This window comes from Cebidichthys violaceus, unplaced genomic scaffold (genome assembly GCF_023349555.1).
Source record: "Cebidichthys violaceus isolate CVI_PGR_0920_01 unplaced genomic scaffold, fCebVio1.0.p SCAF_59, whole genome shotgun sequence".
Classification (NCBI taxonomy): domain Eukaryota; kingdom Metazoa; phylum Chordata; class Actinopteri; order Perciformes; family Stichaeidae; genus Cebidichthys; species Cebidichthys violaceus.
Genome location: NW_027176805.1, coordinates 863,962 through 875,491, shown reverse-complemented (window position 1 = coordinate 875,491; position 11,530 = coordinate 863,962). Strand labels below are relative to the sequence as shown.

The following is an 11,530-nucleotide window of genomic DNA, read 5'->3' as shown; positions in this document are numbered from 1 at the left end:
TCTGGTTTGAACCATTTAATAGAGGCTTTCAGAACAAGACATTTAAGAATGTAAAACTATTAAACCATTGCTGTACATTTGACACAGATTAATAAAACAATCCCATTAAAAAAAAAGCCACACCCATCCACTGGCCCCTTTATTGGCGACTATGTTAAAGCATGCCCCAAGTTTTACATTTGCAGCTGCTTCCAAGCAATAAAAATAGCTTGTCCGGGATATACATTTGGGACTTTGACTAGTTTATATGTCAGTACACAATTTTACAAAGACATACAGAGATTTCAGTTGGAAAGTAGTGCATTAACAAACGTGTTAAACGTCGCGACGTTGTTGCATCGGAGTAGTCTTTGATGCCGACTGAATCTCATGTCGAGTAAATGAGGCGAGACGGTTCACTGAAGACAAAGTCATTTCCCAAGACTAAACTGCCGTCGTGTGGGCTATGCACTCGTAGAGGGCCAGCTTTCAGACCGAAAATTACAAACTTGTCGCATGCTTTTCGAAAAAGATCAGTAAAAAAGTACACATGATATTCAGTTGGTCATCATGCAAACCACTGACTGGCGTGCAGCTCCTTCAAAACACATTAAAAACTTTAAGTTACAACTGTACAAATCAGCACATGGTGCCAAACGTGTGGTCCCCTCACTGGGTGAGCTGCTTTGCAAGATCCTTCACCACTGAAGACTTGAGCTGTGAGATGGTGGCAATCCTCAACTGCTTCGAAGTGGAGTACTTGCCTTTAATAGCCTGCAAGAAAGCAAAGTTACGCTTCAGATATTCATTGAAACATTAAGGATCTTGAATGATGTTTTGGCCAAGAGAATAAGTAGACAGATAACGTTCAAATTACCAAACTAACACTTACCATGTGCTTGGTCAGCCCATCGTTCACCTTCACAACATTTTTGGCAATGTGTGCCATCACAGGAATCAAACTCTCTGCTGTGTAGTCCATGTAGTGCTGCAGTGTCACATCCTGAGGAGAAACATGACGGACAAGTTTACAGCTTTAGCTCAAGATTAAGAAAAGGATGAGTCATTTATAATGGACCAACTAAACACCCAACTTGGTATAACTGGTCACAATTCTTTAAACAAAGTAGCCTTGACAAGTCTGTTAGCATTAATGAAATATAGGCCAATATTGCAGAATCAAACTCTTTATCCGAGCTGTAAGAGTTTGAACAAGGAAACTCACCCAGTCGCCAGCATCCAAGATCTTGAGGGTAAGAGCCAAAGAAGCACTTGCCACCATGGAAGGTGGGAAGTGAACCATCTCGTAGTCCACCATGGTGAGCTCCAGGAGGTATTTGGCCAGAGTGTGTTGCTCAGCAGTTACCTGGGGGAGGAGACAAGCCAGGAACGTTAGTGGCTGGTAAACTGATGACGCGGCCGCGGAAGCAGTCTTACTGCTGCTTTAAGACGCAGCTACAAACCTCGTGAATCTTTGAAGCCCTTCTCAGGAACTGCAGGGGAAGAGGGCGGCCCAGTTGGAACTTGAGCACCCTGAGAATGGTCATCTCCATGTCTCTGATCTGGGCGGTGGTGTAGGCCCGGTCCGTCACGTAGGCAAAGTCGGAGATCTCCGGGGGATACATCTCCTCGTATTTGGAAGCAAGGAACATGGCGGTAACGCCGACCAGCTGCAGCTGCTTCTTGGGGACTGGGTGCTCCTGTGTGAGGCGCAGTCACATGCAGAGTTTAGGAACACGGGCGGCTTGTTCAACTTGAGGATTTTTAGGCTATATGGTAGCAGCGTTTCAGGCAGAGAAGTAACCCTGGTGGGCTTAAGTTTGATACAGTTCCTCACCTGAAGAAAGCGGTCAATGACTCCCACGGTCATGTACATCGTCTCCTGCAGCAGACGGAACTTCAGACTCACTTGCACTAGCCAGTCAATGAGAATGGCCCGCATGTTACCCGTCACCTCTTGACCCTGCAGGTAAGAGAGTTTGACGTTCTGCTCAACCTGAGGAGACAGAAAACTGGTTAAAAGTGAACAAAAAAATAAATAAATAAATATGCATTTTCTTTTTTTAAAAAGGATTTTTGCTTGCCTCAAGCTGCCTGAGGTACTTGTAGATGTCTTTCACATATTCGCTGCAGAGCATGGGGTTGTCGTAGTCATCTGCGTCCACATCACGGACAGCGGCGTGAAGAATGACATCAGAAAATGCTTGGCAGAGGTCAGCAGGCGCACAGCCAGAGGTCTCCATTGGCGTGGGGGATGCTGGCTCAGGGAGAACCTGGAACCATGGAAATCCCAACAAGAGTTCAAACAAACTGAAGCAACACACCCGGCATTCATTAGCATCTTGACGGCCAGATAGCAGCTAGCATATAACTCACCTGCACCTCGGGCTCAGGCTTAGCAGGAACAACAATTTCTGGTTTTGGTTGTTCGACAACTGCTTTTTTGGTGGCGACTGCTTTGGTCTTCTTAGTGGCCTCCGTCTTGACATTCTAAAATGGAAAAAAGAATGACAAGTCTGAAGTTAAAGCTGAAATTCTCTTCTATTGTCAAATCACTTAATAAACAAAAAACGCTTAAATATGGAGATTTACCAACTCAAACAGTAAAACATCTTTGGTATTTGAGTGCCGGTCTGACAAAGCAGTCAGCCAATACATAACTATGGGCCCTTTGCGCATGTAGCCTAAAAGAGCATACATTTAGCAATTTCCTAATCTTTTAGAAGGCAATATACAAGTCAGTAGATACACTCCTTAGTCAAATGCAAGTGGTTGCATGAGGTGGCAACGTTCCTGGCACATTTCCAAATTTCTTAAAACTCACCCCAGTTATTCATTTAGTATATAAGGCACAACTATTAATTCATTCAGAATATAAGGCTTTACTTAAGCAACATGCAGAAATGAAAATCCCACAAGACAGAGACCTTTCAAGTCAGTGCATTAACTAAATCAGCCCACAAAGCTAACGTTAGTAAAGCGTGTAAAGACATGGCTATAAAGGTCGGTGCTCTTGCATTGTAGTACTACGAAATGCCCTTCAGATAATAAGCAGAGTTATTTCATTCGTCAATCCATCTTCCAGATGTAAAACAGTTCACTCACACGAGCTTTCATAATTAAGTCACATATTTACCTTTTTCTGTACTTCTTTGTTAACTGCGATGTTTCCGATTTCTCCAAGCGCAGCTCGAGGCTTCATCGTGGGCCCGGCGGCCGAGCAGGCCTTCCCACCGAGGTCAGTCCTGGTAGAAGCCAAGCGGTTCTGCAGAAAGATAAACAAAAATATAACGTTCGAGTGTAATTGCATGTTACTGATTTATAATATATTGCATAGTCTTGAGTCAAATTCCTATAATAGAACGGTTGCACGAGAGCAGACCCGACAGCGACGCACGAGGACATTTAAACTTTGCATCTAAAAAAAAAAAAAATATATATATATATATATATATAAATTCTATAAAGACAGGCTTCTTATAGACAGCTTTCTAGTCATAATACACAAGAGGATACATAAAAAGAAAACCCTTTAAAATACGTACTCTGGTCACTCGAAGAGCCATTTCGAAATGCGGGTTGCTTCAACAGACGGGTGGACACTCGTAATGGAGAACGATGCGGTGTAGTTTCAAGGTTCGCCGTCTTGGTTTAAATCCTCGCTCGCTACAAGCTGATTGGCTGTGACATGAATTCTCCGAGCCATTGATTGGCTGAGCGCAGCTGTTTCAAATGCGTTCCCCGGACAACCAGTGGTCACATGATTTAGATTTGTTCGTTTCCTTTTTCGGCTAAATCCTGCTTATTTTATTTTTTTTCTAAATTTGACGTACGTTTTAATTTGTTCTTTACATCAACGTGAACACGTTTATATTCCCCCAAAACAAGAACCGTGCTGGCTTGTGTGTCAAACAGAAAGAACAAAGTCCGGAAGTGAAGCATTTACGTGTTTTCCGATAAACCCCAGATTACTCGCATGATGGCTTTGTAATCATCTTTGTAATTAGTTTTTCAATTACTTATCCCTCCCCCACTCCAAACACAAAGACATAGACAATAATTCAATGCCCAATAATAGTAACAGTAGTTCTATTTTAAATGTGTTCCTGACTAAAATATGTTTTAACTACTAGATCACCCCACATTTTCCCAAAACAGCTATTCTTCTGTCAAACATATCAATCAACATATCACTTTGAAAATGCAGTTATATTGTGTGTTCGGGGATCCATATGTGGAGCTCCTTACCCACAGTGAGCTGGTGCTTGTCATTGAGTTTTATGGCGTTTCTTTTTATCATTGTTTGTGTTGTATTTTTATAAAGGCACAAGGACATTGCGATTAATATGTAATACAAATAATGAACAGATCAAACATGGTATCAGCACACAGGCCACTAAGTACTACATTATTAGGATTAAAAAATAAAATTAAAAAACTGATCCGGATTTAAGACATCCCCACTTTTGGAGACTTTTGCTCTGGTGCCCCCTGAAACCCTATGCCCCTGATCCTAGACCTGTTCAGTATTCAATCCATGTATGGTGGTCCTGTTCATGTCATTGACCTGTTCAAGGGGAGATAAAGGCAACACGTCAAAGAACAAGGTGAGACATATCAAACTAGCAATCACAGCTCAACAGTGACAATAGAGAAGTCTCTTGGTGGAGTTGGAGTTTACGAGGAGCATTTGAAGGCAACACATCCTCTCAGACTTGTTTTCTTCATCTAACGTTACACGTTAAACGTTACACGTTACACAGAAAGGCTGATTACATGAAGATTCATTGGTAAGCAATATTGAAGTCGAAGCTATGGTCTGTCTACTTGGTGAATGAAGTAGGTCTACTGGTTTTTAATGGCCTGAAATCCTTCGTGGCTATACGCCAACACTCCTGCCTTCCAATCAGAGGATCACAATTTCCGTGACGTCCACCGGAAAAAGAAAGGTCAGCAAACGCACCACGTAAAACAAAACAGATGCCCCCACAAATCAGCGACACAGGACGGCAGCGAAGTTAGCCACCAGTGTTCCCAGGCGGAGAGGAGTCTACGATTTAGTGAGAGGACTGAACAGAGGGTCACAAACAACGACGTACCTAGACGGCCCTAGTTAGTCAGCCTCAAGATAAACTTCGTCATTCCGTCAGTCAAAAAGTTTCAAGATAAAAACATCGTTTCTCAGACACACGGTAAGTTAACTATCGTTAGTGAAACTGTAGCCAGTTAGCATACGTGGTTGTTTGGGAAGTTTCTGTAGTGTACAGTAAAACACGAACAATGTTTAAGTCACGTTCTTAGCTGACAGGGATTAACGCTAGACTCGACGTTAATGTAAATGTATCTTCGTTATAACGAGGATTAAATACATCTTTTTGGTTAACACGTGTCGATGAAAACTTTTTTTTATCGTGCTGCGAAGTTGTAATATTAAATGTAAGTGAAACATGACTAAACCATCGTATGCCAGCTAAATGAGCTACTAAACAACTAAAATCACCGCAGAATCATTAATGTCTTTGCTCTTCAACAACAATCCGTCCACTAACTAAACATAAAGACTGTACTTGATGCTAACGTTAATCTGGTTGGCTACATGAAGGTTTTACGATTGTTTGTTGTACCTTCTTAACAGATTTGATTAATGACCTTATTCCCCACGGTAATACTCGTAAAATGACTTCATTATAAGTTATTGTCAATATAATTAGTTAATCTTTAGTGGGAACAAAAACAAAGAACAGACAAAGCGAAGGCAACAGCAGTGCTAACTCATAGCTAACCACTAGCATGCTAACATTAGCAAGATCACGAGAATCTGCTCACACGGTTGTTTTTGCTAACTCTAGTTAGCTTACGAGCAATTTAACTAAATCATCTAACGTTGGAGCTTAATTGCGCTTTGGTTGTCTGTGTTTTAACTTGGAACTTTTTTAAAAACTCTACTCAGATGTGACGATGTTCAACCTGCCAGCTGCCATGTAGTATCTTTTTTTTTTTTTTTAAAGAAAGGCTGTAGCAGCAGCCATTAGCTTGCTAGCATGACTCAGTGGATTTGACGAAGTAACCCGGCTGTGGCCCGGTGTTTGTCAGGAAGCAGCCGTAGACTGCAGCCGACATACAGGGTATTGCTTACTTATAACACCCCGGTTGAGCACTTCTAAGTAGATATGTTGTTTTTGAGCCCCGGGCGAGTTTCACGTTAGCATGATCCCAGAACCACTGTCGACAGTGAGCGAATGTCTTTTGTCTAAACCTGTTAGTCTTATTGTGTGATCTACAGGTGTTGAGTCGTGTAGCCATGTTAGAATCTGTTTCCACGAGTCTCCTGCCCAACACTGTCTTAACTGTGTAGGATTTGTCAGACTGTCTTAAAATATGTGTCCTCCATGTGATAGTATTTTTTTTTAATGGGGAAACCTTCACATTTTTAGAACAACAACAACAGCTCTGTTTACAGGATTCTAGATATTGTCTATAATTAGATGTGGTCTCAGTATTAAAGTAACTTGAGAGTGTGTATCTCAGAGATCACAATGTCACATTGCACTTCAGTGACAAAGAAAAGCCTCCATACACAGGTCCATGTGAGCCTGGAGCACTGCCTGCACACACACACACACACACACACACACACACACACACACACACACACACGTGAAGGTGCAGATTGCAGGGGTCAAGGGTCGACAGTTTTGGGGAGAGAAAGAGGACTCTGATGCAATTAACCGTGATGGGATTACTTCCCCTTCTGGTTACCCCATGTTTTACCAGTAGTTAACAGTCTTCCCCAAGACTTTGACTAATATAATTATGTTTAATATGTATTACCTTTTGTTCAAAAGTTGAATGTTGTCCAAACAACAGCCAAACAAGAGTTTGTTAAATAAATTAAAGTATTCTAAAATTGGTGTGACAAAATGATCAGATCCCCCTCCTATCTTATCCAGGGTTTCAAACCACCTCTCACAGTCTTCATCAGTGAAGATGAAGAAGATATTTGCATACAATGCAAGAGAACATCTTTGAAACAGGATAAGTTGCCATCTCTCCCCGAAACCGCTATCTCATGACTGGCGTTGCACCCTTGGGTCATGTGATGGCACTAGAGCTGTCTCATTGGCTGTGAGATGTGAGTTAAAGCTCCACAAAAAGCTTATGAGCAGATTATTTATCACACATACTGATTCCAACAAGACGTGTTTAAAGGTTGATTAGGTCACACAAGTATCAGGTTTTATTGTTGGTTTTTTTTGGACTGCTGAAGGAAGAACTAACTTGGGAACGGGGCTTTTCTCAGTCGTGATCAGTGACTGTCTGTACTTACAATGTAGCCTGACGACCATATGCAATGATAATGTCACTTAACCTATCAAATAGCTACCAGGTGAAACATAGTGTGGTATGGGTGTGTTAAGTGGAGTTGACTGTCAGGAAGACTGCAGCCAGGGGTGAAAATACACTGTTGTTGTTGTTGTTATTAAGCGTCACACTGAACTGTCTAAATTGTTTTTGAACATCTGAAAAGTTCTTATTCCTCTGGAGGTCTATTTATAATATCTTACCGCCAGTCCTTTCCCTTGTATCACTCCAGCATGCGTCTTTGTTTGCATCCTCAGGTACACCCGGCGGCAGACCTCATCATGGCCCAGGAGACCAATCAGAGCCCAGTTCCTATGCCCTGTGCTAATGGATGTGGTTTCTATGGCAACCCTAGGACTAATGGCATGTGCTCTGTATGCCATAAGGAGCAGCTGTCGAGGCAGAACAATGGAGGAGTCAGTACTTTGAGTGCTCTTGGTAAGACCTGCTGTGTCTGTCTTTCTGGTTTCCATGTGCACGTTGGATAAAACTCCCAGCCTCTGTATCTGACTAACATTTGGTGAATCCTCCCTCAGGCGGCAGCAGTGGCCCCACAGCCGAGGCTTCTGCCATCCAGAGGTTAGAGGCCACCTTGAATAACGCTGCAGCTGCTGCAGTCGCTGCTGCAGAGGAGGCAGCTGAGGCCGCCGCCTCTGCTGAGGCTGCTGCCACCGAGGCTTTCAGGTGAGGGGATCCCCCAGGGTACAATATATCTATATAGTGTGTGTATATTATACCGCCTTCAAACAAAGCCTGCGAGGTTGCAGTTTTGAAAATGGGAAGTTGAGAACAGAATATCTACTCAACTTCTAAGCCTGGGTTCCACAAACTAGAATGAACTTTTAATAAAAGTCTTGGTTTAATTGCACCAAACATGAAAACTCTTAAAATTAAGGAAGATACAATTTAGGATAGCTAGCAAACGATGCAAAGTTTTGTTGAGCAATACAGAGCAAACATCTCTATATTGATTACATTCTATTAACTTCAGGTTTAAAATGTACAGAGTCTAAACAACGGATTAGTTTTTAATTGTGCAACAGAGCCCTACTTAATTTGAAACCTGGATGTAATCATTTCATACCTAGTTTTTCTAAACTCTGATTAGAGCTAATCTTAGATTAAACTAACCCTTGTTAGTAAAACCCAGCCTCCTTGCGTGCTGATTGCTAGTTCATAGTAACTTCCAGGGCGCTGACATTTCAAAAAATCTGGGGAAAAAACCCTCAGAATTTGTGAACTTACTTTGCTATTAAAATGTTTCCACTTCCAAAGTCATGAATGCCACATCTGTGGGGCATTCATGTTGCCTCAAAGGCACAATTAACCATGAAATAATACATCCGTAGTAGGATCTCATGAGTGTCTCCTCAGCCGATAAAGACAGTTGAATATATGTCAAATATGGTTACGCAATTCTTTTTACTAATTTTGTCCTGTTTATCCGTTGCAGTGGGATTGCCATGTCTGTAACGCAGCAGATGACTGAGATGAGTCTCTCCTGTGAGGAGAAAGGAGCATCGGGGAGCAAAGTAGAGCTCGCAGAGCCAGGTGGGTTGGATGTAAAGGGTTAAATATGATCGGCCAAAAACAGATATATCTAGTTATTTTAAGTATAAACTCAACAAAATGTACCGTGACAATATACTGTGTATTAACATTGCACATATCTAAATCTAATAATTTATCCTCTCCCGATTACATACACGAGGGGAGTTTTAGTCGGAGATACTGGGTACTTAAGTGTTTTTCTTCTGCGTCTCCAGTTCTGACTCAGCCCACATCCTCAGCCTCTCATCCCTCGGCTGAGCAGTCCAAAGCCCCAGAGCCCCAAAAACCCAAGAAGAATCGCTGCTTTATGTGCCGCAAAAAGGTCGGCCTTACAGGTAAGAACTGACACCGACAAGCGACTTAATGTCACCGCTAGTCCCAGGGTTGTTCTTTTTCTTCTGGGTCAAGTTCGAATATTGTAATTTAGTTATTTACGAGATGACGTGTTGTTAGGTGGTCAGTGAGATTGCTCGGGATAGCAGCAAAATGTAAACACAATTTGGTCAAACCAGAGCACAGCGAGCTATGCTTATCTGCCATTTTTGTCACGCAGTCCACGGCAGAATACGAGCAGCGGATACACTTCTACTTTTTGCGATGGCTGATTTGAAAAGATCACAATCTTCTGCGGCAAATGTAAAAGTAACACATTTGGCTTGAGGCAGCAAAGAGCCAAAAAGGAGAGAGACAGATAATGAGTTGAGAAGTTTATTGATTTCACATAGCGCCATGTTAACACACTCGCATCCACCTCTCTCTGCTGTTTCCTGTCCATCTCTTCGATGTCAGACTGTCTGATAAAGGCCATAATACCCCCCCCCCAAAATTTTTTTTGAAAGTTATTGAATTAAAGTTTTCCTAGAAGGTCCTTAAAAACATTTGTACAGAAGCTTCTTGCATGAAGGATCCTGCAAAAGGCATCACTCGAGTCCAACGTGTTGTGACTACAAAATATTGAGCTCTGTCTCTACTAGTCGGTCATTTTAAAAGATGAGTTCTTAAGGTTAACCCCATGTGTGCCAGGGTGTTTACAGTTGAGGATGTTTCGCATTTGTGAGCTCTTCACTGACATGACGCGGCCTGTCCTCTGCTGTGGCCTTTCAGGTTTTGACTGCCGCTGTGGGAATCTGTTCTGTGGACTTCACCGTTACTCAGATAAGCATAACTGTCCGTACGACTACAGAGCCGAAGCTGCTGACAAGATCCGCAAAGAGAACCCCGTGGTTGTTGCCGACAAGATCCAGAGAATATGAAATGACTCTGTTTGACTTTCAACACTGGGATCTATAGGCTTTAACAAAAAAAAAAAAGAATGGACTTGAGCCCAGCCTTCTTCCTGAAGGACCTGTTTTTGTTTTTCCCCCTCGTTTGTTTCACATTCAAGACTTTTTTTTTCCCCAGGTGCATGAAAGTTCACATATATTTTCCAGCTTTCATTGTTGTTTTTGTGCGTGTCTAACAATTTAGAAGGGTTGTATATGTGGAAGGGGAGGGGGGGGTCCATATCATTGGAAGTGACTGCGGGAGGTTGCTGACGAAGGAGTCGTTGACCTTTTTTTTAGAAGATGCTGTTCTGCCTGGAAAGAGCTCGGACACTCGGGCCCGTTAGGACTCTCAACACATTGACTGCTGTTCGCTGATGGCGCCGTCTCAGCCGTGCTTGCTCTCTGCTGGCTTGAGTAGCAAAATGGCTGTTTTTTCTTTTTCCGTTTTTTTTTTTTTGGCCTCCACTTAACTCTGTGGGGTCTTGAGTGTAACCCTCCTTACCTGTCAGACATTGCGTCCCCCGGTAAGTTATGAGCTTCAAACGCTTCTATGTGCCGCTGGGATTCCCCCCCCCCCCCCCCCCCCCCGCTGAAGAGACTGGAAAAAAAAAAAAAAGAGAGACTTTGTTGCTTGTATTCCTTCCCTCCTGGTGTGTGTGTGTGTGTGTGTGTGTGTGTGTGTGTGTGTGTGTGTGTGTGTGTGTGTGGCACTAGAAACGCAACGTAGTTTAACAGTTTGCTTCTTTTCTTCCCTCCTGTTGACCGTGGGCTGAACTCTGTGACCCGGGATCTGATTAGCAGGCACGTCGACGTCCTGCTCTTTAGTCATTCAAACCGATACTCGTCACCTGACTGTCCCCCCCCCCCCCCCTTTTTTTTTTTATCGTTTTCCAGAGAAGTGGTGTGTATGCCGTGTGTCGTTGTATGACAAGTAGCCTGAACTTGTATTAATTTTTGCCTTCCTAAGGGTTTAGCTCCACTAATATTTCATCTTTTACTTCACTATTGAATGTTTTCCTCTATTTTTAATGTGAGCTGACAAGAAGTTGGGAAGTGTTGGACTGTTGCACACTGCGTATCAAACACAAGTGTGTGTGTGTTTGTGGGAGTATGTGTGGACGTCTGTTGTATGAGACTGAGTGGTTGTGTGCCGCGGTGACTTAGGCCTGTGGTCGTAGGTTATTAATCATTTTCCGTTTTTGATTTATTTTTTTGTTTTGGTCTGGCTGCTTAACGTGTGTTTTTTGTTTTTTACCCTTTTAGTTATGCAAGTTTGTACAAACCTCTTTATTTATATACTGCAGTGTGCGTAATCTTCCAATAATAAAGAAATAATTGTATGATGTAAATAAATTATGTTCACAAATATAAAA

At 42.4% G+C, this 11,530-nt stretch overlaps 2 protein-coding genes across 2 annotated transcripts; one reads left to right on the top strand and one right to left on the bottom strand.

Moving 5' to 3' along the window:
• ccnb1 (cyclin B1) lies at window positions 1–3,595 on the bottom strand. Its single transcript, XM_068732444.1, has 9 exons — window positions 3,525–3,595; window positions 3,116–3,244; window positions 2,356–2,469; window positions 2,064–2,252; window positions 1,817–1,975; window positions 1,443–1,679; window positions 1,205–1,345; window positions 872–982; window positions 1–753 (listed from the first exon to the last, which is right to left on the bottom strand). The coding sequence occupies exons 1-9, from the start codon at window positions 3,543–3,545 to the stop codon at window positions 649–651; spliced, it is 1,206 nt and encodes a 401-aa protein (XP_068588545.1). The 5' UTR covers window positions 3,546–3,595; the 3' UTR covers window positions 1–648.
• A 1,285-nt stretch (window positions 3,596–4,880) lies between these two features.
• Window positions 4,881–11,530, top strand: zfand5b (zinc finger, AN1-type domain 5b). Its single transcript, XM_068732448.1, has 6 exons — window positions 4,881–5,171; window positions 7,599–7,779; window positions 7,878–8,025; window positions 8,795–8,892; window positions 9,108–9,227; window positions 9,997–11,530. The coding sequence occupies exons 2-6, from the start codon at window positions 7,623–7,625 to the stop codon at window positions 10,143–10,145; spliced, it is 672 nt and encodes a 223-aa protein (XP_068588549.1). The 5' UTR covers window positions 4,881–5,171; window positions 7,599–7,622; the 3' UTR covers window positions 10,146–11,530.

What these genes read in the sequence shown, in the direction of transcription:
- ccnb1 (XM_068732444.1), bottom strand. Translation starts at nt 3,545, where the DNA reads ATGGCTCTTCGAGTGACCAGA. An exon ending in AGCCTGAGCCCGAGGTGCAG is followed by an intron (nt 2,253 to 2,355) that starts GTGAGTTATATG and finishes CCATGGTTCCAG; the next exon opens with GTTCTCCCTGAGCCAGCATC. An exon ending in ATGGGCTGACCAAGCACATG is followed by an intron (nt 754 to 871) that starts GTAAGTGTTAGT and finishes GCTTTCTTGCAG; the next exon opens with GCTATTAAAGGCAAGTACTC.
- zfand5b (XM_068732448.1), top strand. Translation starts at nt 7,623, where the DNA reads ATGGCCCAGGAGACCAATCAGAGCCCAGTTCCTATGCCCTGTGCTAAT. An exon ending in CAGTACTTTGAGTGCTCTTG is followed by an intron (nt 7,780 to 7,877) that starts GTAAGACCTGCT and finishes ATCCTCCCTCAG; the next exon opens with GCGGCAGCAGTGGCCCCACA. An exon ending in CAAAAAGGTCGGCCTTACAG is followed by an intron (nt 9,228 to 9,996) that starts GTAAGAACTGAC and finishes GTGGCCTTTCAG; the next exon opens with GTTTTGACTGCCGCTGTGGG.